Source organism: Sceloporus undulatus, chromosome 3 (assembly GCF_019175285.1).
Source record: "Sceloporus undulatus isolate JIND9_A2432 ecotype Alabama chromosome 3, SceUnd_v1.1, whole genome shotgun sequence".
Classification (NCBI taxonomy): Eukaryota; Metazoa; Chordata; class Lepidosauria; order Squamata; family Phrynosomatidae; genus Sceloporus; species Sceloporus undulatus.
Genome location: NC_056524.1, coordinates 145,469,560 through 145,497,160, shown reverse-complemented (window position 1 = coordinate 145,497,160; position 27,601 = coordinate 145,469,560). Strand labels below are relative to the sequence as shown.

The 27,601-nt window shown below is 44.0% G+C and overlaps 1 protein-coding gene across 1 annotated transcript in view; it reads left to right on the top strand.

The window, feature by feature from the left end:
* Positions 1 to 27,601, top strand: part of DRGX (dorsal root ganglia homeobox) — a 62,090-nt gene that overhangs the window by 6,076 nt on the left and 28,413 nt on the right. Inside the window, exons 4-5 of the mRNA XM_042456192.1 lie at positions 4,133 to 4,305; positions 11,699 to 11,811. Of these exons, the coding sequence (XP_042312126.1) occupies positions 4,133 to 4,305; positions 11,699 to 11,811 (286 nt within the window). The remainder of the gene's footprint in view (positions 1 to 4,132; positions 4,306 to 11,698; positions 11,812 to 27,601) is intronic.

The following is a 27,601-nucleotide window of genomic DNA, read 5'->3' as shown; positions in this document are numbered from 1 at the left end:
TGACCTTCGTTCAATTAAGATACAAGGAAGTGTCTGCAATTGGCTTTGCATTTAGCTCTCCTAAATTTAGAATGCAGATAAAATCATCATTCAGCCTTTGCTGATACATTCAATTAAAAGCATGCTAAACAAAAATGGAATGATAATAAAAACAACAATACCCAGCACCCCGTAATAATCTTTTCAACTGTGTATTTCTTTATCAATAGCTCAGAAAGCCAGATTTTCTATAACCATAATAACATCTTCAATATGGTTAAGCCAAAGTATTTCAATTCAAAATAATGGGCAGCCCAGTCAGATTCTAATTTGCTTCCAGTCAGATGAAATTCAGGTACTGGGACATAGCAGAATTGTGGATTTATTCATTGCAACCCAGTTATATTGCAGTTGTTGAAGTTTAGATGCTTAATTCCACTGATGTGAATGGAACTGAACAACTTCACATCCAAACCATTCCAAATCCTGTTCTGAGGATTCATCATGAATTCTCAAGGCCATTGTTAATGGTGCTGTTTGTGCTATGCAATTGTGAAGCTACAGAAGGAAATAGAAAATAACAGAATTGTTAATAGTGTAAATAATTGTTCCACAAGCAAGCTGCACCAGTACATTAATGTAATTGGCATTTAGGTTTTTAGACTATAAATTCAATTAAAAGTAAAATAACAATTTCAATTTAATACATTGTGTTAAGGATTTGCCATAATCACGTTTATACATTTGTAAATTAAGGAAAGCTTACTTACTCATGTATGTTCTGAGACCTATACATTTAGTATAGGAATGACTCCTTCCACTCTTACTGGAATCAATCGCCTAGTTATACTTCTTTCTTCTGCAGACAGTGCACAGAATATGTTAGTATGAACTAAGGAACTGTGAAATCTTATAGTTCTAGCATTTAATATTGAACACGAGAGATCTCTCTGTCTAAAATTAATTCCTGACCTAGAAGATTATACCATTGATTCAGAAAGGAAAATAAAGAATCTTCATTTTAATGACTCCATAGCAGTGAAGGTTATTTTAATGGTATCTGTGGTTTTTAATACTGGGAGAAAGGTAGGATATAAATGTAATAATAATAAACATGTGAACAAACTCGGATGTAATGTAAGAAATGGTGCTTAAAAGTTTGCAGGACTCTTGTTTCAGTGCAGTGCAAAGCCATTCGTTCATTCTCAGGACTACTCTCTTCAGGCAATTTTAAGATAAAAGACTTAGCTGATGCAGGGAACAATGGAAATGATTACATGGAAGGGATAAAGTAGGAAAAACAAAGGTAAGAATTCTTGATCTCTGTAGGTATTAAATCTATGCTCTTGTTATTAATAGTGCTACCGTCTAAACCAGGTGTTCACAAACCTCTTCCCTTCAATGTTTTCTTAAGATAACTGGAGCTGACTGATGCCTGTTTGTCTTAAATGGTACCACAGAGGTGGAGCCAGTAACAACATGTTGTAGAGTAGCAGTCATTGATACAATTTTCTATTACTATCTAATTTACAGTGATTTTTGTTTGTTTGTTTGTTTGTTTGTTACATAGAGTTCCATGTAACCTTTCCTCTCATGTAAGGACAGACACATTGGGAGCACTTTCTGATTTCACCAAATTTTTTAAATTGAATTTTTATGTAAACACTTTGTGCTTTTTTAGTCTGTAACCCCACTTCGATCCACTGGGAGAGGCGGGGAAACATAAATAAATTTTATTATTATTATTATTATTATTATTATTATTATTATTATTATTACAGTATTATTATTATTCAGCCTTGATACAAACTTTTCCTAGTTTTCAGGTGTATGTGTAGATTATAGGAAAAATTAATGTAAAATACATATTACAGTCACATAAATACAAATACATTGATGAAGTCACTAGGTGTACTGTCACATCAGCATTTGAATAGGAGAATGAGAGTTAACATGGAGATAACTTTTTCTCATTTTGTCTCATGCCTTTTCCTTTGGGGAAATTTTGCCCCAATGAAGAAGGAAACATCAATTTTTTAACATGCTAAAAAACAGGGCATATTTGTAGAATAATTTAGTATCTGCATAAAGACACTGCACAAACAGAAAAATCAGTAAACAAATATAACCAAAATTTTCTAATTCATTGTTTCCATAGTGTTTTTAATATATTTGGGGGAGAAAGCAAACACACTGCTGGAGTCAAAATTAAACTTGCACTAATAATATACCCTGTCAGCATCCTCTAACATCTTGTCAAATTTCAAATAAATTGCTGGGCTGTTTTCTGAAAAGAAACCATAGATTCTATCTCCCCCCACCCCCAATTACTGATTATAAAGGCAAAATGTGAGCCTGGAACAATTTGCATATTAACTTGTTTAACTGTTGACTCATTAGATTTCTCCCTAATGTGGTTGATCTTGGTGGATTTTCTGATTATGAGTGAAATTAATGTTATACTTAATCAGTTTAGGTTGCTGGAATTCATTAGAGGATGGTGTAGTCTCTCCCTCTCTCTGCCAGAGTCAGTGAAACAGGAAAGCATCAGGAGAAAAATAATTAGGATTAGAGGAAACATATCACATGTTCTGTGGTAGCTTGCTTATTCCAATAAAATAAGAAAACAGTGAGTCTTTCCCTGGAATGGAATGGATGGAGGGTTGTTGGCTCAGCAAGAGGACCTGAAGCAGTCAGAGCCATTGTATTTTATTTATATCCTGCCTTTCCCCCAGCTCTAGGACTCAAAGTGGCTTAAAAACAGATGGACCAAAAGCGTCACCTTCAGGCTGATCGGGGGGGGGGGCACTGCATTTAGATGATGCAGGATCCCAGATTGGGCTGAAGTTGTGCTGCGGCTGCCTAAGGCTGCAAAAGGAGCCCGCCAAAAGTGCTCCTTGCCAGTAGTCCGTTGCAGACCATGGCGCCTGGTTGCTGCTGTCCCATGCCTCTCAGGGTGTGCTCAGAGTTGGAACAGCTAGAGGGCCTAGATACAGATAAAAGTTCATAGAACTAAAACATACAAAAATTAAAATATAATTAATCTATCAGTAGAAAGTCATCTCTCCCACTGCATCTGAAGACTTAGTAGAGTCTTTTTAATTGGGAATGGTAGGAGCTTTGCAAGTCTTTTTGATTCCTCTCTTTTTATTTCTTTTATATTTCTGGCTTTATATATTATTATTTGGGATGAGTTACAGTGAGCCCCTTTACTTCTTTAATGTGTTTATTGATCATACAGTGTTGTGCACTTGGATTCTGCAGAGGTTCCTCAGAAGCCTCAGGTTCATACCAAAAGCCTGTCTTCAATATTCTCTTACTCCAGAGTAGCCAATCTGATGTGCCTATGGCAAGCCCACAACCAAGATTTGAAGGCAGTACTTCTCTCCTTCTGTAGTATCACAGCTATTGGTATTTAGTGACATAATACTGGAGGTACTATATAGCCAACATGATACTGTAGTATGTAGCCATAAGGCCTAGTATTAGTAGCCCTTGATGTATCTTCTGAGTTTGCATCTGGGTGGTTGTGGGTAGTGCATGCTTTCTTTTGGTCAGGAGTGAACACATGATAGATTTTTTAAAAATTCTTCAACATTTGGACATAGGAAGCTTGCTTCTGCTGTACCAGACCATAGGCTCACTGCTTTTCACTCCAACTGGCAGGATATCTCTTTAGCAAAACACAATATGGGGGAAAGTGATCACAGTAGCATGTTAAAGTACATTGTATTAAAGTATACTATGTTAAATGTGCTAACAAAAGGGTTAAAGGTACATTTAAGTCCCCTTTGTTCTCCCTTTAATTTTGCACTGATGGCATTATTATTTTCATGACATATATTGAAACTTTTTCTTCTCTGTTCAAAGTATCATGCTTATATGCTACATTAATGTTTATATGCCACATAAATCCATGTGTTAAGTGCATAGTAATATAAACAATGTGCTTCACTTCATGAGGTCATCAAAAATATGCATACTGCAGATCCTAATACAATTTGGTTTTCATTTGCAAAGATGAAGCTTTCTTACAGTCTCAAGTGTAACACAGAATTGTTGCACTACAGGAAAGAAGAAGGAGCTTCACACAGATTATGAATGTTTTATGCTGAAGCAAAGCTGCTGATTGATACTCTTCCTCTTAATTCAGGTCTGGTTTCAGAACAGAAGAGCTAAATGGAGAAAAACTGAGAGAGGGTCATCTGAGCAGGAAGGGTCTAAGGAGGCAATGGCTGAAGTGACACCACCTGGAAGAAATTTAAATTCTCCTTCCCCAGTTGATCAATCAAGGAATAAGAAGGAAAATCTGGAGATTCAACAGAGGTGAGCTTGACCTTTCTGGACCCTACCACTTCATCTGATATGGCCCTTGTGGTCTCTTCCAACTCTATGATTCTATGTAAATTGACAAACTGCAGTGTCCCACTTGCTATGCAGAACTTTGAAAGGATGGAAGGAGGACTGCTCAAACAGTTTATAGATTACCCTGAGCCTAGACATGAACATAAGTCCAACAGACACTAACATAATGTGAATCAATTGATATAGTTTTAAGCAGACAACATGAAACATGATGAGGAAATATATCAGGCACCCATAAAGCCAGCCAGTCTTCTATAAGAGCTAATATCAGTTTATCTGTAGAAGAGGCTGAGATGACTGGAAATTATTTTAAGTATTGAGTATGCAGAATAGCAGAGGCAGAAGGAAATAAGGGCTTGAAGCAGGTGAGTTAAAGCACTGGCTTTGACTTGCTTCGAGGGTGTGGTGTTTACACAACACATGCCCCAAATTGGCCAGAAGCCACACTGAGCCAGCTCCAATCTGGAAGAGCCAGCACAAAAAGAAGTGACAAAAAGCCTCTCCTTGCCAGCAGTTGGGTTGAGGACTGCAGCAGTGGCCTGGATCGGGGCCAGGCTCGTGTGGTTGCCACAGTCCTTGTGCAATTGGGGCAGGAGCAGCCTCTGACTGCTCCTTTTGCCCTGTGTACATGACACCATAGAAGTGAGGAGGGGTTACACCTTAAAATATATTTATTGGAGTATAAAGTCTCAACTCTGTGGTCCTTAAACTTTTCTTTACCACAGACCCCCTGTAAATATCTTTTGTTGCCTTCGGCCACCAAGAGTTAACACCCTAAAGATTTAACACTGTAAAATGGATCATATTTATTGTAAGTTGCTCATCTAGGGTCTTCAGATTTGGAGAGAAGGAAGAAATAAGTAAATGCACATACTCCTATTATAATATTTTATGAGAATGATTCAATACAAGCTACTACTACTACTTCTATTACTATTACTACAACCACCACCAACAACAACTGCAATAATACATGAACACCGAACATGGCTTAATAGAACTTGTTAATATTAATTAATTAATTAATTAATTAATGAGAAGGTTGGTGCTGCTTTTCACTTATAAGCCATGTTACTTTTGGCATAATAGCTAAAACACATATTCTGTATGGTTTCCAAATGTTTTCTATGTTTAATTTTAAGATAAACGAAAATGATTTTTCACACAGGTATGTTGTTATGAAAGTCATCAATACTTTGATAGTCTTTTTCAATAGTTTCAGAAAATCTGCTTGTAGGTGAGTCTAGAAATTTGAAACGACTGTTCCTTGAACTGCAATTTCAGAGCACCATCTGAGGATATTTCTATGAGTTTGTCTTCCTCTGCTGCTGTGAGCACCTCTAGTTCAAACATATTAACTGAATGTGGATCTGTAATCTAGTATTTACTTGGCTCATGAACAAAAAATATTAACAGGAACTGCAAATCTTTCAAATTTGTGTGATATGTTGTATGTCTCCTCATAGGGTTTTCTTGGTGAGAGTTTTAGTGAGGAGGTTCACCATTGGCTCCCTCTGCAAAGTACTAATGTGGTGTTGTCTCTGAAATATTCTCTGTCAATGCCACCCACCATTACTGCTGCTACCCAGAAGCTGCTTCACACTCTACTATTTCATCTAATGAAAAGATGATACTTGGAAAGGTAGAGGGCAGTAGGAAGAGAGAAAGACTGCATACCAGATGGACAGACACAATCAAGGAGGATATGACATTGAGTCTTCAGGACCCGAGGATAAGGAGTCTTAGAGGTGTCTCATTCACAAGGTTGCCATGAGTCAGGGCTAACTTGAGAGCAAGTAATAACAAAAACAAGTGACATGTCTTCCTCAGCCAAGTTTTTGTTGGTGGAACCAAGAAAGTTTGTGAGGTTTGGAAATGTTTTATAGGTCCAGTTTGATACATGATGATGCTTTTTCATTATTGATTCAACTGTAATTTTTTCTCTTTGAAGATTTAAGTAGTGCATACAGTGGTGCCTCGGGTTACGAAATTAATTCGTTCCGCGGCCGCTTTCGTAACCCGAAAAGCCTTCGTAAGCCGAATTGCCATAGGCGCTAATGGGGAAAAGCCGCGTTTCGTGCGAAAAAGCCGAAAAAAGCACCAAAAATTTTCTTCGTATCCTGAAAAAACATTCGTAACCCGGAACAATGATTTCCTATGGGATTTTTTCGTATCCCGAAAATTTCGTAACCTGGGTATTTCGTATCCCGAGGTACCACTGTATTTAATTGGGTGAAGATATCTGGCAGATGCTGATTTTACTATTCAGGAAAAATTGGTCAAACACTGAGGTGCTCTATGAGGGATACTCTTATCTTGTCTCTCAGGGCGTCTACAGATGGGCAGTCTGCAGCCGCCCCTTTTTGCCCCGGATCATTGCCGTGGCAATCACATACCGTGGCAGCAATTCTGCCTTCTCGGGAGGCAAAACGAAGCCGCCATTAGCCAGCTTCTTCTTGTGCCCCAGAAAGGGCATCATAGGCATGCCAGGATGATGCCCCTTCCATCCAGCACCATTTGGGCACTGCATCTAGCATGCATCACCATGGCATGTGCCATGTGGATGGACGCATGCTATAATGGTGGCTGGGCAGCAAGATAAGGGCTTGGAGCGAGCGAACGCTCAGCCCTCACCGCATGTACAGGCCAGCACAAAGTGCTGGGCTGTACAGCCCCTCAGTTCTCAAAAATGAGACAAAACTTTACCTCATGATGGTGGCACAGTGGTTAAATGCTTGTACTACAGCCACTCACTCACAAACCACAAGACTATAAGTTCAATACCAGCCAGGGGCTCAGGGATGACTTAGCCTGGCATTCTTCTGAGGTTGCTAAAATGAGCACCCAGCTTGTTGGAGGCAATTAGCTCACACATTGTAAACTGCTTAGGGAGTGCTTAAGAGTGCTTAAGAGTGGTAATGGTATAGAAATGTGCTTGCTATTGCTATTGCTATCCAGTGAACTTCACAGTGTAGCAAAAGTTAATGGTGTTCACTGTTCATATCTTTGCAAAGTGGTGCCCCAGATCATTGAAAAAGTCTTAAATTCAGTAATTTGCCTTTTATAACATTGACAAGCTTGATTCATTTAAGATCTGTTTTAGTTTTTCTGGTATCTTAGCAACTAGAGCTTCCATATGTATGTACCAGTGGTACAAAGTCACTGATAGTATGATTTTCTTAATCTGTAATACGAATCCAGTTAAGCTTTCTAGATACTGCTCATGCACCATCTGTGCTAATTCCAGTGCATTTCAAGAAATCCATATCATGAGATGTTATAAACTTTTTCAGCTGCAATATGTACCAGCAAGGTAATTAACAATAAGTCTTTGAAAAATATTTATCTTGTGCACATATTTAATGTAGTATAATAAGTGGCTTTGTTATTTGTATCTAGTTGCAGAGCAAAATAGAGGGACTTGTGAATTCTTTATAATAACTGTTCTTTGATATTGGCTGATAAGCTGTTGATTCACTTCTTTACTATGGGGCTAAACAGACAGGCAAAAAGAGGTGTTTTCAGGCTGACCTGAAGGTGTGGGGTTTAGATGACGCATGCCTTGAAGCCAGCAGGAAAGTACCCTCTAGGTGCCTTATGCAGAGAAGAGCCATTTCAAAAAGCAGCAGCTTTTTTCCGCTTTTTCCTCGCTTGAGGCCATATCATGTGGTCATGACATGAGCACTCCAGCTCCCTTGGGAGTTGGCGGTGCGGTTGGTAGGGTTTCAATGTGACTTCAGAAAAGGCAGCTTCAAGCCACTTTTTCCTGCCTATCTGTTTCGCTCATGTGTCATTTGACAAAGGTATTAAGAAAAGTTTCTTGGCAGCTTTCTCTGTGATCACTGCAGAAACCATGATTTTTCAGCAAGTAATATAATTCTTCAACTATTCTGTGTGTTTTTTAAAAAAATTTCTATTAGTTGAGAAGCTTCAAATGAGGCTATGTATTGATTGTACCAAACAGCTGCAGACTTTTTGTGTGTGTCATTTTCTTACTTTTCCAAAGTTCCTGCTCCTATCTTTTGAAAAAAAATGATCTTTATGGCATATTCTTTCAGTGTGGCACTGAGATGTTTTTGCAATTCTGACAATTTCATGACCTCATTGGGCATCATAACATAACAGATACTGTGGGAGTTGCTTGTCCTCTAGGCCTGTATATGTGAAGCCAATTGACAGATATTCCTTGGTATAATGGTGGCAGTTTTAAAGATGACAAGAAGAAGCTTCATTTTGCTTTGAACAGCTATTTTAAAGCAAATTTTTAGAGTGAACAGTGGAAAGTAGGCAGGAAGGCAGGACATTTTGACAGAGGAAAGATCCAGGGGAAATACACCACTGGATCCTTATCATTGTGTTTCTGCTACCTCATGCATCAAAATATTTTGACTGGCCTTGACTATACTGTACTATACACATTCACATAGGAGGACTGAGGTTACCTTTGGGCTTCCTGTACAACTGACAAAGACTGCAATGGTTCTATGGTTCTATTAACATTATTTCTTACTATTGTTAACTATTAATATTATTTGTTCCTTCATCCCTGATCTTCTACTATTACATTACAAGAAAAGAATCATGGAATCATAGAGTTGAAAGAAACCACAAGGACCATCAAGTCCAACCCCATAGCATGCAGGAATATACAATCAAAGCACACCCCACAGATGGCCACCCAGCTTCTGTTTAAAAACGTCCAAAGAAAGAGACTCTACCTCACTCCGAGGAAGTATCAAACAGCTTTACTACAAATAGTTCCTACTAATGCTGAGGTGTAATATCTTTTCCTGTAGTTTGAATTCATTGCCCCATGTCCTGTTCAATGGAGTGCCAGAAAAAAAACTTACTCCATGTTCGGTATGACATCCTTTCAAATATTTAAACAGGGGCATTGTACAGTGCAGCTATGTTATATGCGGCTTCCAGCATATGCTGGAAGCTGCGCCAGAAAAACTCCTCTCACACCCTGAAAGAAGCAATGGGGTGCACGATCATCATCATCTCAATCAAGGAGATCATGGCCCTAAAATTACAGGATTTAAGCAAAGCTGTGGATTACAGGTGTCTTGGAGATGTCTCTTCCACAGGGTTGCCATGAGTTGGGTGTGGATTGAGGGCAGTTAACAACAATAATTCAAACTTCAGGAAAAGAGATTCCACCTTAACATTAGGAAGAACTTCCTGACAGTAAGAGCTGTTCTACAGTGGAACATACTCCCTCAAAGAGTGGTGGAAAAAACCTTCTTTGGAGATTTTTAAACAGAGATTGGATAGAATTTGTCAGGGGTGCTTTGATTGTGTGTTCCTGCACGGCAGAATGGGATTGGACAACAACAGACAGAGAGGTACATTCTGAGCTCATTTAAATTCCTAGATAGGCAGAACTATATGGAATGGATGTACATGGTGTAGTAGTTTGACTATTGTACTAAAACCCTGGAGACCAGGGTTCAATTCCCCGCTTGGCCATGAAACGCACTAGGTAACATTGGGCAAGTCACATGCTCTCAGCCTTAGGTGAAGGCAATGGCAAACTTCCTCTGAACAAATCTTGCCAAGAAGACCCCATGATAGGCTTGCCTTAGGGTCACAGTAAGTTGGAAACATCTTAAAGACACACAATATCAACAATTGGGAGAAATCTGAGTCCAAAGTCCATTTTTATTTGTACAGTGAACCCTTTTTATACCGCTGGGGTTTGGTTCCAAGATCTCCCGTGGATAACAAAATCCGTGGATGCTCAAATCCCATTAAATATAATGACATAACAAAATGGTATCCCTTATTTTAAAAAATGGAAAAAATCAAGGTTTGATAGTTGAAATTTATACTTTTTTTGAACATTTTCAAACAGTGGATGCTTGAATCCATCTATAAAAAATCTGTGTATAAGAAGGGATGACTGTATATGACCCTCTGGGATATGCATAGATTGCCAAAAATGCAAAAAACAAAAACAAAACAACAACAACAGCAAAACAAAAAGCAGGAGTATAGTGTCCAGATCAATTGACATAGTAGTTGTATTATATTCTGCTTTGGTCAGAGCTCACCTAGAATACTGTGTGCAATTCTGGGCATGACAGTTCAAAAAAGGTATTGATAAGCTGGAACACGTCCAGGAAGAGATAGCCAAGATAATCAATAGTCTCCGCATGAAACCTCATGAGAAATGACTTATGGAGCTGGATATGTTTAGGCTGGAGAAGAGAAGATTGAGAGGTCACATGATAGCCATATATGAATATCTGAAGAGATGTCGTATAGAAGATGTAGGAAGCTTGTTTTTTGCTGCTCCAGTAAATAAAATATGAATGAACGTATGTAAATTACAAAAAAATAGATTTCACCTAAACATTAGGAAGTACTTCTTTACTGTACGAGCTGTTTGACAGTGAAGTGGATTGCCTTGGGGAGAGATGGACTCTTCTTCTTTGGTGATCTTTAAACAGGCTGATATGCCAAGTTCCAGCCTGCTTTAGCTGTTCCTGTATGATGGTGGCGTGGTGGTGGTTTGGACTAGGAGGCCTTCGCACTCTCTTGCAACTCTATTACTGGAGTCTTCAAATCACACTCCCTTCCTCCCTCCCTCCCTCTTTGCCAGAAAAAGGGCAGTTTGTACATTGTACATCTAGGAGTGACCATCTAACAGCAATATTAAAGTCACTCCAGTGGCTGCCTATTAGTTTTCGAGCACAGTACAAGGTGTTGGTTATTACCTTTAAAGCCCTACATGGCTTGGGCCCAACCTATTTAAGGGATTGCCTACTTCCATATAATCCGCCCCGTACTCTCAGGTCCTCTGGGAAGAATTTATTGCAACCTATAAAAACTAGACTGACTGCAACTTCCCAGAGGGCTTTTTCTGCAACTGCTCCCAGCCTGTGGAATGGCCTGCTGGACGAGATCCATCAAACCACCAACTTAGACAGCTACTTGGCCATGTGGTGATTGCCCCCCCCCCCCTCAACATATATATTATGATTCTGCCACTTTTATTGGTTTTAACTGTTATGTAATTTTAAATTCTATATTGTTTAATTGTCTTTTAAGGGGGGTATTTTGTATATATGGATGTATTTTAACTCTTGTAAGCCACTTTGATTGTTTTTAACAAAAAGCAGGATAGAAATAAATAAAAAAGCAGAGGGACAGAAAGCCACAGAAACAGCCTTGTGGGGGCACATTTTGTAGGGACTGTTCCTAATAATGGAGGAATAACTGTGAATTTCCTCACACAGTTACTATAAGGTTGAATCACATGAGAAAATAATCTTTTTCTGAAGGGCCTTAGTGATGGGGTAGATTCAACATGAGTGCTTATTTTTAATCTCTGCTTTTCTTCTTGCAGCCTGAACAGAACGGTTGCGCCTTCTGGTCCTTTTTTCCCCTCATGTCTACCAGGGACTCTTCTAAACACAACTACTTATACCCAGGCATTGTCACAAGTTGCATCCTTCAAAGGTAAGGGACTAATTTTTTAATCAAAGTCTTAGGCAGTAGTAGATGCTTTCATTCAGTGGTATTATCTTCTCTATTCTGGAGCCAAATCTGTGAATGGATTGGCTAGAACTATAGCATAACGGTCATAAACCTGGTGTTATTTAAATGTACCATTTTTCCTTTTCTGTTTAGATTTTATAGTTAAATGCCCCATTTAGCCTGATTTTGGCTGCAGTCCTATACACACTTACCTGGGAATTAACACAGTGGAAACGATGGATTTACTTCTGCATAAATACTCTCATGCTTCTGCTATCACTATATTCCATTAAGTGTAGAAACTGGGTTCTTGGAGACAGGAATCTGATCTGGAAACAGTTAAACATGGACTGAAAAACTGGCAGTCCTATTAAATCTGTCGATTATTGTGTGTGTGTGGCATATTGACACATTTTGTTTGGACTTGAAATCCACAGCTTTCATGTAAACCACCCTGGAAACATGGGTGATGGGTATATATAAAAAGGTAATTAAAATAAATAATTCCATATTTTTAATTCCATTGGTTTCTGCCACCTTCCTTTCCGTACTGTCACCAGACCAGCACATGCATTTTCAGAGTTTACTCTTCCTAATGAATGAATTTCTATGGTGTATATGCCATTCCTTTGCCCACCCTTTTTTTGCAAAATGGTTTTCCCTTCCCTCAGGAGTCCTTTGTAACAACAGCAACATTCATAGTCAAAAACATGAACTGTTCTGACCCATCCCTAAAGCATGATACCTTGTATGCTTCTAGCATGGAGATACTAAATAAGTAGATAAACTGCTTTAGTGCTGAAAAGCTCTTAGAACTGGCGGAGGATCAATACTGTAAGCACTTTCATATATGAACCACTGTGTTAGAATATTTGATAACTCAATTCTTCTTCTTCGTGGTCTCTGCGAATACATACAAATGGGTTTCACTGCGCCTGCGCAGTGCCGTTCGGAACCTTCTAGAATCACTGGGCAAAGTTTACTATGCAACATATAGAAACTTTTTGGCGGTAACTCCGCCCACCCGTTATAAGGCCCCTGCCTTCCCGCTCTTTCCCCAGTTCCTTTTTTCCGCCGTGTTGGTTGCTGTTTGGAACTTCGCTCTTGCTAGCTCGTTTGGAATTCACTGGTATTTTGACTCGGACTGTTTTGTACTTCGGCTTCTCTATTCTCCTCGTATCATTGGACCTCGGACTGTGTTTTTGGACCTCGTTTTGCTCCTCGGCCTCAAGGATGTCTCCTCCTTTTAAGAAGTGTGACGTTTGTGGAGGCAAGGTTCCTGTTCAGGACCCCCACTCTTCTTGCCTCTTCTGCCTTGGCCGGGACCACGACCCCAGGGTCTGCAGCCTCTGTAAGTCGATGTCTTCCCAAGCCCGTAAGAATCGGGAGTCGCGGCTGACGTCCGCTATAGCCCAAGGCAAGATTCGGGAGGGGAATTCCCGACCTGCTTCGGCCCCTTCAGCCCCTGCTTCGACCTCCTCTGCCCAGGTCCGTAGCGGCCCTTCCAGTGCGCCTCCTTCTACTTTGCTGGCGCAGGTCCTGGAGGTTTCGGATGCCGCTCGTCCGCTGGCCCGCGGCTCCATGAAGCCCAGCGCCACTTCTAAACTCACTAAGCACCCTCGTGTACTGGGGTCATTGGGTTCGGATGCCGCTTCCACTCACGATGAGGGAGCCCCTTCCGAGGCATCGGGGGCGTCCCGGGCGTCTCTTGACCAAGGAGCCCATAAAAAGGCTTCCTCGGCATCGTCCAGCTCCAAGAGGGCCAAGACCAAGTCCAGATTGTCGGACCATTCAAAGCCGGCCAGGTCGGATGACCCCGCACCGAGGAGCACCGCCTCCGAACCGGAGCCCTCGGGCTCGAGGGACTCCGACGCCCGAAGCAAGGACCGGGCTGGGCGCACGGCTGCTATTTCGGAGTCACCGATCCCCTTCTTTCCCCCGGATGTGCCGGCTCGCCACAAGTCTGCCAAGAAGAGGCAGTCGTCGGCCCCGGACTTGGCGTCGTCTTCGGCCAAGAAGGCCAAATCAACCACTCACTCAAGTTCCCATTCGGGGTCTCCCTCCAAGAACCGTTCAAAGGAGGCTGCGGGTTCCCGAAAGTCTCATCGAGATCGCCCTCGCCCTGACTCTCCGGTGTCGACCGATCCTCTGGCCACACCATTGGTGAAGGACCATCCACCTGTGAGGGATCGTGACCATTCCCCTGTTGGGGCCCACGACGGGGATGCCACCGTCCAGGCTTTGCCGGTCCCAGCACAGTCGGCTTCGACAACGCTTCCCTTTCTCCTCTCGGACGATGAGGACCACGCTAATCTCCCGCCGAGATCCCCCTCACCAGCTTCACCGGTTTCGCGATCTCCGGCTCGGGCCCTTGACGATCCTCAATACTTTTATGACTCAGAGACTGATCAATTTTTTCTGCCAGTCCCTAGAGAGGTGGCTCTGGCCAAGCCTGTCCAGACTCGGGACCGTCCCCGTGACCGTGACCAGCCTCATGGTCAAGAGCGACACCGTCACGAGGAACACACCGACCGACCAGGTCCGTCGACTGCATCTGCATTGCTGCCTGCAAGCCGGCCTACGGAACGCCCCAGGCCTACTGCTACCATAGACCTGATTGCTTCGGACTCCGAACCTGAGCCCGTCGGCTCCGAGGACTCTTCGGGTGTGGAGGACTTGGCCCAGGATTCTCCTCAGTTCCTTCACCATCCAGAAGCAGCCTCCCCTACGGATGATGTGAGGTCGTTTGTTGAGCACGTCATCAAGATGTCCAGGGCTCTGGACATTGAACTTTCATACCCCGAGGAAGAGGCCAAGGACCCCGTCGAGCGTAGGGTTCGCGGCCGGGTCCATTCAACACCATCGGTTCCATTCCTGCCGTCCCTAGAGACTCTAGTCAAGCGCTCCTGGGACTGCCCTTCTTCACTCCTCGGCCCAACGCGCAAGATTGAGTCCCTCTATAGGGTTTCGGCTCCGGCCTCACCATGGCTCACCTCTCACCCTCGCCAGAATTCGGCAATTGTTGAAGGCGCCCAGCAGACCTCAACTCAGCGTCAGGCGGCGGTGCCATTGGACAAGGAGGCCAAAAAGATTGATGCCTTAGCCAGAAAGGCATATGCAGCAGCTGCTCTGGCAGTGAAGGCAACCAATTACACTGCATGTATGGGTGCCTATATCCAAACCCTGATGGAGGGCATCTCCCCAATTGTGCCGGACGTTCCGGATGGAGTCCAGAGGACACTCACCGAGATAAGGGATGAGGCCCATTCCATTGGCGCCTGGCTTATCACGGCTTCCAGAAACATCGTGGAGTGCTCTGGCAGAGCCATGGCAGCTTCCATCGCCCTGAGGAGGCACGCCTGGCTGCGGGGCTCGGACCTTAACTCCAGTGTCAGAGCTACCATTGAAGACATGCCTATAGATGACTCGGGCCTGTTCCACGCCGAGACTGATGACAAACTGAATCGAAAGTTCAGGATGAAGACGGCGGCGAGAAAACATGGTATGTCTGCCCCCGCTCCAGCTCCCTTCCGCAGGCGGTTCCATCCTTGGCAACAACAGCAGGGCCAATTCAATAGGTCATCCTACCAGGACCGTCAGTTTCACCAGCAGGGCTCTCAGCGTCAGAGATACCTGTCCCAGTCCTCTTCATCCTCTGGCCGCCGCAATCAGTCTTCCCGGTACTGCAGAAATCGCCGACAGGACCCTGACCAATCCAAAAAGAGGGCATGAAACCTTCCCGCGCACAACGCCTCCCCTAGGTGTTTTTTAGACATTCTAAGGCCCTTTGCCAACGTATGGGCTTCCATTTCCTCCGACTCTTGGGTGCTAAACATTGTCTGTAGGGGCTATACCCTCGAGTTCGAAGAGCTCCCGCCCACCGGAGCTCTCATTTCCACCACCCCCCCCTCGGACACCCTTCTCGACGAAGTGCGCACATTACTTGACAAGGGGGCTATTTCCCCGCTACCCCCTGAATCCTACCACAGGGCCTTTTTCTCCAGTACTTTACGGTACCGAAGGCCGACGGGGGCATCAGACCCATCTTGGACTTGAGAGACTTGAACCTCTTCCTTGAATATTGCCGGTTCCGAATGGTAACCCTGGCTTCTATTCTGCCTCTTCTTTACCAGGGCCTGTGGTTCGCGACAGTCGATTTGAAGGACGCCTACTTCCACATCGGGATTCGGGAGTCCCACCAGAGATTCCTCGCCTTCTCCGTCGGCTCCGATGCGTACCACTACAACGTGCTCCCTTTCGGCCTTGCCACAGCCCCTCGGGTCTTCACAAAGTGCATGGCGCCGGTGGTAGCATACCTCCATCAAAGAGGCTACAGAGTTTTCCCTTATCTGGACGACTGGTTGTTTGTCGCAGACTCCCAACAAGACCTCCAAGAGGCAATTTCGTTCGCCGTGCAGCTGTTGGACTCTCTCGGACTGGTGATCAACCGGGAAAAGTCACACTTCACGCCGTCCAGACAGGTCAAGTTCATCGGCGCCATCCTCGACTCCGAAAAATGCTCCGCCTTTCTCCCCGTGGACCGTTTTCAGGCGCTGGTAGCATCACTGAGACCCTGCATCTCCCACAGAAGGGTGAGAGCCAGAGATGTTCAGGTAGCCCTGGGACACATGGCGTCAACAACCTTCGTAACACCATGGTCAAGACTTCGCCTCCGTCCACTGCAGGCTTGGTTCCTTTCAGTCTTTTCTCCGATGGAAGACCCCCCGTCAAGGTGGTTTACGGTACCGAGACTGGTGGCCGCCTCCCTGAGTTGGTGGTTGGACGACCGCAACGTGTGTTCAGGGATGCCCTTCCATCAACCTCAACCTCAAGTGACTTTGATGACTGACGCTTCTCTAGAAGGCTGGGGCGCTCACCTCCTCGACCTAGTTGTCAAGGACAAATGGTCGGGCTCAGACAGACTCCTCCACATCAATGCCCTAGAGATGCTCGCCGTCGAAAAGGCTCTGAGAGCTTTCGAGGCCGCTGTGACAGGCAAAGTGGTACTCCTGAGGACGGACAACACCACCGTGATGTATTACATCAACAAGCAAGGTGGCACCAAGTCAAGGACTCTTCTCGAGATCACTTTGCGCATCTGGGACTGGTGCATCCACAGACATGTCCTCCTTCAGGCGATCCACCTGCCGGGAGAGGACAACGAGTTGGCGGATCGCCTGAGCAGATCAACCCTCGGTCATGGCCACGGTGGAGGCTCCATCCGGAGACGGTCAGCGACTTGTTCGACAGGTGGGGAACCCCTCGGATCGACCTCTTCGCGACCGAATGGAACAGCCACTGTCCCCAGTTCTGCTCCAGGAGGCCAATGGACGATCTCTCGGAGACGCATTTGCCTTCCTGTGGTTGGGGGAGCTCCTTTATGCCTTTCCCCTTTCTCTCATCATCAGAGTGGTGTCCAAGATGGACGGTGGACCGTACGGACGCGATCCTGATCACGCCATGGGGCCGAGACAACCTTGGTTCGCATCCCCTCGCATCTCTCCAGGAGATGCTTCCTCCGCCTCGACCTTGCCCAGACCTGCTCTCGATGGACGGATCCTCCATCCGGACATCGAGAGCCTTCCACTGGTGGCTTGGAGGATGCGGCCCTAACTGCCCTGCCTGAAGCAGTGAGGATGGTGATCCGGGCTGCGAGGAAACCTTCTACCCAGCGGTCCTACGCCCTGAAATGGAGAAGGTTTAGCATCTTCCTTGACCGAAAGGGCTTGTCTCCCGCTCAGGTGTCCACCCCGGTGGTGCTGGAATTTTTAATGGCACTTTTGGATGAAGGTCTGTCCCTTACCTCCATCAAGTGCTATTTGTCTGCCATCTGTTCCAAGTTTCAGTTCGGGGGGAGGGTTTCTTTCTTCAAGGATCCCTTGGTGAAGGGATTCCTCAGAGGATGTGCCAATCTTTACCCTCCTGTGTCGGTACCGACTCCGGCTTGGAGTTTGGAGGCGGTACTTTCCACCCTCCAGGCCAAGCCTTTTGAACCGATGGCCACAGCGGACTTGAGACTACTGACTTGGAAAACCGCTTTCCTTGTGGCCATTACTTCTGCCCGCCGTGCGGGCGAACTCTGTGCCTTGCGCAGGGACCAACCCTTCTTGAGATTTCACAGAGACAAGGTGGTCCTTCGGACAGACATTACTTTCTTGCCTAAGGTGGTGTCTGCCTTCCACATGTGTCAGGACATTGTGTTGCCTACCCTCGCATCCAACCCGACTTCGGATGCGGAGCGGAGCCTGCACTCCCTCGATGTCAGGAGAGCTCTCGCCTTTTACCTGGACAGAACGGGTGCCTCTAGTCGCTCCGAAAGACTTTTCCAATGCTACTCGGAGTCGAAGAAAGGGTTGCCAGTATCTGCGCAGAGGTTCTCCAAGTGGGTGGTCGGTACCATCCACCTCTGCTATGAACTGTTGGGCAAACCTCTCCCTGGCAGGGTTCGGTCCCATTCCACAAGGGCAATTGCAGCATCCTCTGCATTTCTGTCGGGGATTCCCTTGGAGGATGTCTGCAAGGCTGCGGTTTGGTCCCAGCCTCTAACTTTTATTAAGCACTACAGGTTGGACACCAGAGCCATCTGAGACGCAGCTTTCGGGAGGGCTGTGTTGGTTTCAGGATTACATTGATTGCATTACTGATGGGTTGTGTTTTAACACTGATGTACAGTTGACACTGTTTACATTCTGTCAATGTTGGTTTGCACAAAATTCCATGGGACCGGTCTTGCACGACCTCTTGTTCCCCTTTCAAGGTTTAACAATGTGATTGCTATGTTGATATATGCATGAACAAAGACTGACTCTTTTATGGTTCAGGGTGTTTGTTGTTGCAATAAATTACCTTTGGTTTACCATATTTTTGTTTTCAGGACACTCCCTCCGCTGCAAACCTAAGCTTGTCAGTCTAAACCCATTTGTATGATTCGCAGAGACCACGAAGAAGAAGGACAGGTTGCTTACCTGTAACAGTATTTCTTCGAGTGGTCATCTGCGAATACATACAAATCCCACCCGTCCATCCCCTCAGTGTCCTGCTCTTATTGGCTCTTCTATAGCCCACTTGGCGGGAAAAAATGCGGAACTGGGGAAAGAGCGGGAAGGCAGGGGCCTTATAACGCTTATAACGGGTGGGCGGAGTTACCGCCAAAAAGTTTCTATATGTTGCAAAGTAAACTTTGCCCAGTGATTCTAGAAGGTTCCGAATGGCACTGCGCAGGCACAGTGAAACCCATTTGTATGTATTCGCAGATGACCACTCGAAGAAATACTGTTACAGGTAAGCAACCTGTCCTTTTTGTTGCACTCATGTCCATGTGCACCATGTAGTATTACTTGCATATTTATTTATTTATTTAGCACTGTCAATGTACACAGCTCTATTTTTAAAAATTAGTATAAGAGAGATTCTTGCCAAGGGCATCAAATTGAATTAAAAAGGGCATATCAGTGATGGAAGAGACTAGGACATCCTTTACATTTATGTGTTTTCATGCCTCACACTATGCAGAGGAACTGATGGACAAATGGGTGGTGGCTGTGTGACCACATGAGTTGAGTTGTATCACACTGTAACAGAAGTTTGTCCTGTATGTCATTTACATCCCCAATAGAGTGGGATACAGAATTGTAAGATGTGCCCTACTGTCTTTCTCCTGTTGTTAACTGCCTTCAAGTGACAATATGGCAACCCTGTAAATGAGAGATCTCCAAATCACCCTGTCATCTGCTCTGCTCAGATTTTGCAGACTCAGGCCATTGCTTAATTGAGTCTATCCATCTGTAATGTGGTCTTCCTCTTTTCTTATGCTCTTTACCTTACCAAGAATTATTCTCTTTTCTAGATTATAATGTCTTCTCATGATATGCCCAAATATGACAGTCTCTGTTGAGTCTTCTTAGTTTCTAGGGAGAGATCAGGCCTTAGTATTTCTAGAACTCTTCTCCAGCACCACGTTTCAAATGAGTTGATTTTATTCCCATCAGTTTTTTTCACTGTACACCTTTCAAAACCATAGGTAGAAATGGGAAATACAGTGGCATGGACAATCCTACAATTACTATTCATTGATATATCTTTACACTTCTGAATCTTGTCTGTTTCCTTTGTAGCTGCCTTTCCAAGGGCTAGACCGTTGATTTCTTGACTGCAGTCTCCGTTCTGATTAATAACTAAGCCAAGATATGGAAAACCTTGAACTATTTCAGTGTCTTCCTTCTATATTTTAAAGCTGTATAAATTACCTGTGGTCATTATTTTTGTTTTCCCAGTGTTCAACTGTAAACCTGCCTTTGCACTTTTTTTCCTTGACTTTTTTCAGCAACCGTCCCAAGTCTTTGCTATTTTCTGCTAGTAGTATGGTCACATCTGCATATCTTAAGTTGTTAAATCTTTAGTGTGCTCTGTTCATTAATGTATGTTTGCAATATAATTCCTAGGCCTCTTCCTTTACTGAACCTAGCTTGGACCTAAAGCTAGGGGTTAAACTCTAGTTTGTGGGGCTAAACTTCTCCAGTCCCAGAGAATTTTTTGGATAGTTTGTTGAGTCAATAATGCTTGGTGAGGTAGAAGGCATAGAAAAAGAGGGTCAGTTGGGGTAAGGCTGTTTGGTTTATTTGAGCCTAGTGGAGAGTTATTTGTGTGGGCAGTAGTGTCTATTGTTCTAGTGTAGTTTGGTGACCTTGTGTCTGTTGGATTAAGACTAATTAGTTGTGGAGCTGAGTGGCAGTGAGATTATCTGCATATTAGCATTCTATTGTTCTGTTAGATATAGCCCCAGGTTCCCTTCCTGAGCACTTGCTCTCAGGGGCAGGGCTTTTTTCTCAGAGGAAATGGATCAGGGACTTGGTTGGGTGAGCTAGCAGCAAATATCCATCTATACCTACAGCCCCAGTCTTTGGAGCATGGCAGCAGCTTGGCGAACAGATGAGGCCAGCAGGGGTGTTTTATGGGGATGTTTTGAGGGGGAAGCCCACAGTCCTGTTATAGTGCCTGCTTCAGATTACTGAATATTGACAATGGGGGGAGCTGCTGCAATCACCTGCAACAGCTGTGGCATATTTGCGTTCTTGCCTATGGATGTGGGTAACTTCACCTTCACCAAGTGCAAGTTGTAGCCCTGTTGGAAGAGAAGGTCCAGCAACTGCAGGCCTGGGTATCTACACGTCCACACATTAGCAAGCAACAGGCTTTCCTGGACAGAGCAGAATGGACTCTCCTGGATGGGGAACACACAGAGGAAGTTTTCAGTTCCACACACAAGCATTAGACAGTTGGAGGAATGTAACCGTTACAGAATCAATTTGCAGCTACGGAATCTATTTGAAGCTCTCTCCCTCATCAGGGATTAAGAAGATAATGAGCAACAAGGCCAGTGTGCAGGGAAAGTGTAGTAGACCTTGGAAGTACTAGCACAGAGAATGGCCTCTGCCAACCGTCGTAAGAGCTGTGTGGTGGTGATGAGGACTCCTTGCTGAGGGGTACAGAAGCATGGAATGCAGGCTTGATAAGATATCTCAGGAGGTGCATTTGTCTCCCTGAAGCAAAAAATCTGTGATGTGACAGTGAGTATGACAAGACTTGTCAGGCCTACTGTCCATTACCCCTTCCTTTTGGTCCACATGGGAATGAATGATACAGCAAGGCACAGCCTTCAGAATATCAGAAGGAAATATGAGGTTCTGGGTACAGGTTATCTCATATCTTAGAATCATATGAGTTGGAAGAGACCACAAGGGCCATTCAGTCCAACTTGTCATGCAGGAACTCACAATCAAAGCACCCCTGACAGATTGCCATCCAGCCTCTCTTTTAAAGACCTCCAAGCAAGGAGAATCTACCATTCCCTGAGGGAGTGTGTTCCATTGTTGAACAACCTTTACTATCAGGAAGTTCCTCCTAATGTTTAGGTGGAATTCTTGTCTTGTAGCTTGCATCCATTGTTTTAGGTCCTGTTCTCTGCAGCAGCAGAAAACAAGCTTGCTCCCTCCTCAATATGACATCCCTTCAAATATTTAAACAGTTGGGCATGGTCAGGGAAATCATGATCAGGGCAAATTCAGGGAGGGATTAAGGTCAGTGGGCGGGCAGAGGTCAGAGCATTCCCTCCCCGCATCGGAGGGGAGAGGGAGGAGGAGGAAAGAGCCGAAGGGAAAAGGGGAACCTGGAGGCAAAGGGTGACAGGAGGCTAAAAGGTGAAATCAGGGTGACTGATGGGGGCTGCAAAGGGCTGTCAGAGGGAGGGTGGGGGGGGACTGGAGAAAGTGACGGAGGAGGATGAGGATGAAGGAGCTGTGGGAAGAAGGGAGCCATGGAGGGCATTCTATAACGGAGCAGGAGGAAGAGGATGAAGGAGCCAGGGCAGCTCAGAGGGAGGGGAGGGCCGGAAGGAAGGAAGGAGGAGGAGAAGGACTGCCAAGGGAAATTGGGCTACAGGGCTAACCCGGGGGATGTAGGGAAATCAGGCTGCAGCAGAATGAGCCTCTTTTATTTTTCACAGTTTATGCGCATGATTTTTTTCGGTGACATGTCTGTGTGCTTGCTTGTGCTACTGTGCTACTTTCATTTCCTCTTGCTCCTGGATTATTATTATTATTTGTGTTATATGCAGATGCTACAGTTAGAATGCCTGCACTGCATTTCCCTTTTATTCCCAATTGATTCTATGGGTCTACTTTAGTTGAAACTGACAGGCCACTCTCTCTCAGCCTCAGTGGAAGGCAATGGCAAACCTCCTCTGAAGAGAATGTAAGCAGGAGGACAAGGGTCAGTTCAGTTCAGGTCACAGGCAGGGCATATAGCATCAGGCACCTTCCCCCCCCCCCTTTTTTTTTTTATTTTTAAAAATTATTTTTGACAAAATATGTGCATGTTTTTTTTCTTGAGGCAGATGGATAGAACATGGCTAGCTGCTTGTTCACTTTCTCTTTCATTTGCTGGCTTCCAGCAAAGGGGAAATGTTGCAGAGGACAAGACCTTTTTTTTCCTTTGTGAATGAATGCTACAATCTGAATGTTACAAAAGTTGCTCTTGTCAATTAGGCAAATTGGCAAAATGATACATGCTTTTGCTACTGTCTCTAAGGAATTCAGGGGTAGCCCTGGATTGCTTTTAAGAGCAAAAAAGAATTCATGGCAATTGCATCCTTTTCTGGCATTTCCGAGGTGAGGAATTTATTATTATTGTTGTTGTTGTTGTTATTACATGTGTAAGAGGCATTCTGGGGTGGCAAGAAGTGGGGGATACAGGATGCATTAGCTTGCATTTTGGGGTTGAAAATGGGGCCAAGGGCAGATCATAACCTGCACTGACCAAAATGCCCACAACACACACACAAAAATGTGTGCATTTTGGTGCATTTTGTGCCTGGCTCTTTAAAAAAAAAGGAGGGGGGAAGCACACTTCCGATGCCCCAATGAGTGCTGCAAACATCACCTATGACAATCGCTTGATTGACAGCAGGCACCTTCATGTTAAACCCAATTTCTGAAGAAGGCATTTGGGTTAAAACGCCCCTCATTTTGTAGTGGGCACTCACTTACAGAGAGATTTGGGAGGGGCCCCTCCAAATCTGCCCGTGGGAATGGCGTCTTAGATGAGTAACAGCAAAGCACAGCATATAGGCTGCGGATTGCTCGCAGCCTGTCAAAGGAGTTTGGCTCACAAGTAAAATTCAATAAAATTTTAATAAATTTAATAACATTTATAAAATATTTTATTAAACAATATTAATTATTATTAATTAAAAATTAATTAATGGTTAAAATAGTTTATTAATTAATTATACCTTTATTTGGAAAGTGAGCAGCAAAAAACCTATCTGCAGCCCGAAGAGGTTTAGCCTATTTTAATTTTGGCCCTAAGCTGTGCAGGTCTGCCTTAGATCTTTCCTTTATATTTACCAATTGCTGCCTACAAATATAATGCTTTTTTTTTTGGCCATAAGTTGATTGCATTGTAATGTGCTTGTTGTTTTTGTGTGTCTTCAAGTCATTTCTGATTTGTCATGGGTTTTTCTTTGCAGAATTTGTTCAGAGGGGTGTGTTTTTGCCTTCCTCTGAGTCTGAGAGGGTGTGACTTACCAAAGGTGGGGTTCCATAACAGTGGGGTTCCATGACTGAACAGAGATTTGAACCCTAGTCGTCAAACACTCAAACCACTACATCACACTGGCCCTCAAAACAAAGCTTATTGTTATGTTGTGCACTGTGGTATGTGAAGTCATTTCCAAGTTATAGTGACCCGAGAACTTATCATATGGTTTTCTTGGTAAGGTTTCTTGCAGGAGGTGGGCTTGCAAAAGCCTATATCTGATGGACCTCTTTTAAATGAGAAAAACATCAGAAAGACATTGTAATTAAGAATTCAAATATAATTTATGACAAATATGCAGGTCACCTTAGACTGCATTATAAACAATGTACTGGGAAAGTGCCTTACCCAGAAATTGCAGCCCTGATGTTTATTTGTAGGGAACTTTGCCTTCCTTCACAGTAGTATTGGGTGAGCGAGCGAGCAAGAGAGAGAGAGAGAGAGAGAGAGAGAGAGAGAGAGGGAAGCACCCTAAAAGGAAATTCCCTTTCAGCACTTGATTTATGTATGCATTGTGTAACAATGTGAGGTTACCAGGAGAAATTAGCAGGCTAAAAGCAAGAAACCCAGGGCAGTTCCTTAATGGACAAATGCAATTCATTAATGGAAAGATTATTAATGCAAGTAAACAAGGATCTCTTTGGTTTTCAGGGGAAAGTCTCTGTTAGTGTTGGAGAGCTCTCACTCATCCAAAATTTCATCAGATTCCCTGTTGTTTAATGCACGTTGGGAGGAGAAAAATAATTACACTTTGTACAGAATGACTTGCATAGTTCATCTCTAACCCACACCTCCTTTCTCGTGTCATTTATTGGTACAGCAGTCTGTGCCATTGATAGGAAAACAGCTTTTCCATTATACATCAAAGCACTATGAAAGATCGATTAGCTTTGTTCAGGATTTGTATACTCCTATGACTGCAGAAAGATATATGGATGCCTGTAAGAAAAGGGTTGGATTCTAAATTGTTATCAGGGTGAACTGAACTTTTCAGTGCCAGAGTCCACCCTTACAGGAGAAGTGGGAATTGTGCAGTCTCCCAGAGGTTGTTGGACTATAAGTCCCAGAAGTGCTAGCCAGCATAACTAATGTAGAGGAATGGTTGGAACTGTAGTCCTATAATGTCCCAAGAACAATACAATTCCCAATTCTACTTTAGATTGACAGTAACACAGTTGGGGCTCTGCATTATCCAGAAATGCTATTGTGTGAGGCAATAGCTCTTAACAAATCTTTCAGAGTCTTTCCTAAATTTCTTCCTGATAAGATATTTTTTTAAAGGAAAAAAAAAACTTGGAACACAAGTAGATTTAGATGTCAGATCAGTATTTTCAATTCAACATTTTAAATTCATTTAAAATTCAGCATTGTTTTGAGCTAAATAACAGTGTTCATCTGCATTTATATTCTTTGAATATAGTACCATATTAACATGTCTGTGTTCAAGCTGCTCATGAGGGGTGATATATTTGTGTGTGTGTACAGGAGTGCACTGAACCAGACAATTTCAGAGCTATAAGAAAATAAAGGCCCTGCTGTCACATTAAAAAAGATGTTTGGCTATTGCATGTGGTTTAAGTTATATCTAACTTTTTTCTTACTTCACACCTCCCCCCACCCTAATTTCTGGTGCACTATTCAGATAACAATTTCTGGTACCCCTGAAACAGTTTACTGCTCCATAGCAGAGTCAGTCCTATTTGTAGCCTTCTTCCTGTGTTTTGTTTTCTGTGTGTGTGTGTCTGTGTCTCTGTGTGTGTGTTTTTGATAAAACAAAGTTTTATACACAGTCTTCATTTAGGACATTCGCTGGCACAATTTGGACACTATTTGTTTATAAATATTTTATGATGGGGAATAGGTCCATCAGCTGCTAACTGACTATTGAATGTTTTCTTGGAGATGAATATCCATAGGAAGAATTACCTAGGGTATTTTGTAAACAGTCCAATTTTGGGGAAGTACCCATCACCCCACTTGAAGCACTCAAAAGGTTTCCCAGAAGTAGGCTTCAAATGCTGCAGACCAGTGTTCTGCTGACCTTACAAACAAAATTGTAGCTGACCATCTACACTTCAAGGTGTGTGCATTTTGTGGGTTTCTGTCCAGAGAGTGTATGTGATAGCGAACAGTGCTGTCCTCTCCCCTTTCTTCACCCTTCATGATCATTATCTTCTTCTTCCAAATATTTGAAGTTATTTCTCAGGAATGTTTGGACTCTCTGTGTGAACACACTAATGTGCACGTGCATGACTCCTGGTCTCTCTGTGTGTATCTATACCAGTGGTGTCCCAAACTTTTTTGGACTACCCGCCCCTTTCCTCTTTGGTGAGAACCCTAGTGTCTCAGCCTGTCATATGAAAGAAAGCAGGAGCAGCAGCAGTGCCATCACCACTAGAAGAGGGGCAACACCCAGTTGGGCTCTCCCCAAGTTGTGGGGTGAGGACTGCTACAGGGGGTGACTCCACTGCACCCCTCTAGACCTCGCTACCCGAGGGGAATGGTGCCATGGAAGCAAAGGAGATGGCTGGTCTAAAATGGTGAAGGGTCTGGAAACCATGCCCTATGAGAAATGACTTAAGGGAGCTGGGGATGTTCAGCCTGGAGAAGAGAAGGTTAAGAGGTGATATGATAGCCGTGTTTAAATATTTGAAGGGATGTCATATTGAGGAGGGAGTAAGCTTGTTTTCTGTTACTCCAGAGACTAGGACCCAGAACAATGGATGCAAGCTACAGGAAAAGAGATTCACCTAAACATTAGGAGAAACTTCCTGACAGTAAGGGCTGTTTGACACTTGAACACACTTCCTCGGAGAGTGGTGGAGTCTGCTTCCTTGGAGGTCTTTAAACAGAGGCTGGATGGTCATCTGTTGGGGATGCTTTGACTGTGATTTCCTGCATGGCAGAGGGTTGGACTGGATAGCCTTGTGGTCTCTTCCAACTCTATGATTCTATGATACTATGGTCATGGCCCCCCAGATCTTGCTGTTGTCAGTCAGTCTGTCCCTCCAGATCTTGTTATTGTGATGCCGTTGTCCTCCTGAGGGGAGTGGCTAGTGGCTGCTGCAGCAGCAGAGAAGAAGAAAATGTGCAGCTGCCTCCAGAAAGTCCTGCCCTGCCTGAAGCCCCACCCCCTGCTCGCAAGGTTCGCCTCCCCAACAACAGGTGACACTGAAGTAGCCCAGCTCCAGCCTACCAGCTAACAAAACGCACAAAACTTATGCAGGGTCCCAAATTTGAAAGCCACTCCTTTTTGCCACCCTCACCAAAATGTGTGATAACCCCTAACTCCAGTCAGTCAGTCAGTCCCAAAATAGTACTGCTCATAGCCACAGAAACAATGTCCTGCACCCAAGTCTTGTGAAAATTTCCCAACAACTGCTGCCACCAAAAAAAGAATGAGCTTGTGTTGGAAGGTGAACAGTGGGAGTCACCACCACACAAGTGATCTGCAAGGCTGTGCAGTGATTTTAAGGGACCTGAAAAGATGTTTTATACTACCCTCAACCTCATAATGGCCCTTTTTCCCCTTGTCTTTCTTGCACACCAATACTTTGACTGAAGGCTGCTGTACTGCCTCCTTTCCCCCTCAACACCCCCTTGGAACCTCCCACCTCTCCCGGGGGGGGGGGGAGCTACCATCCACTTTTGGAATCACTGGTCTAAACTGTTTAAACTT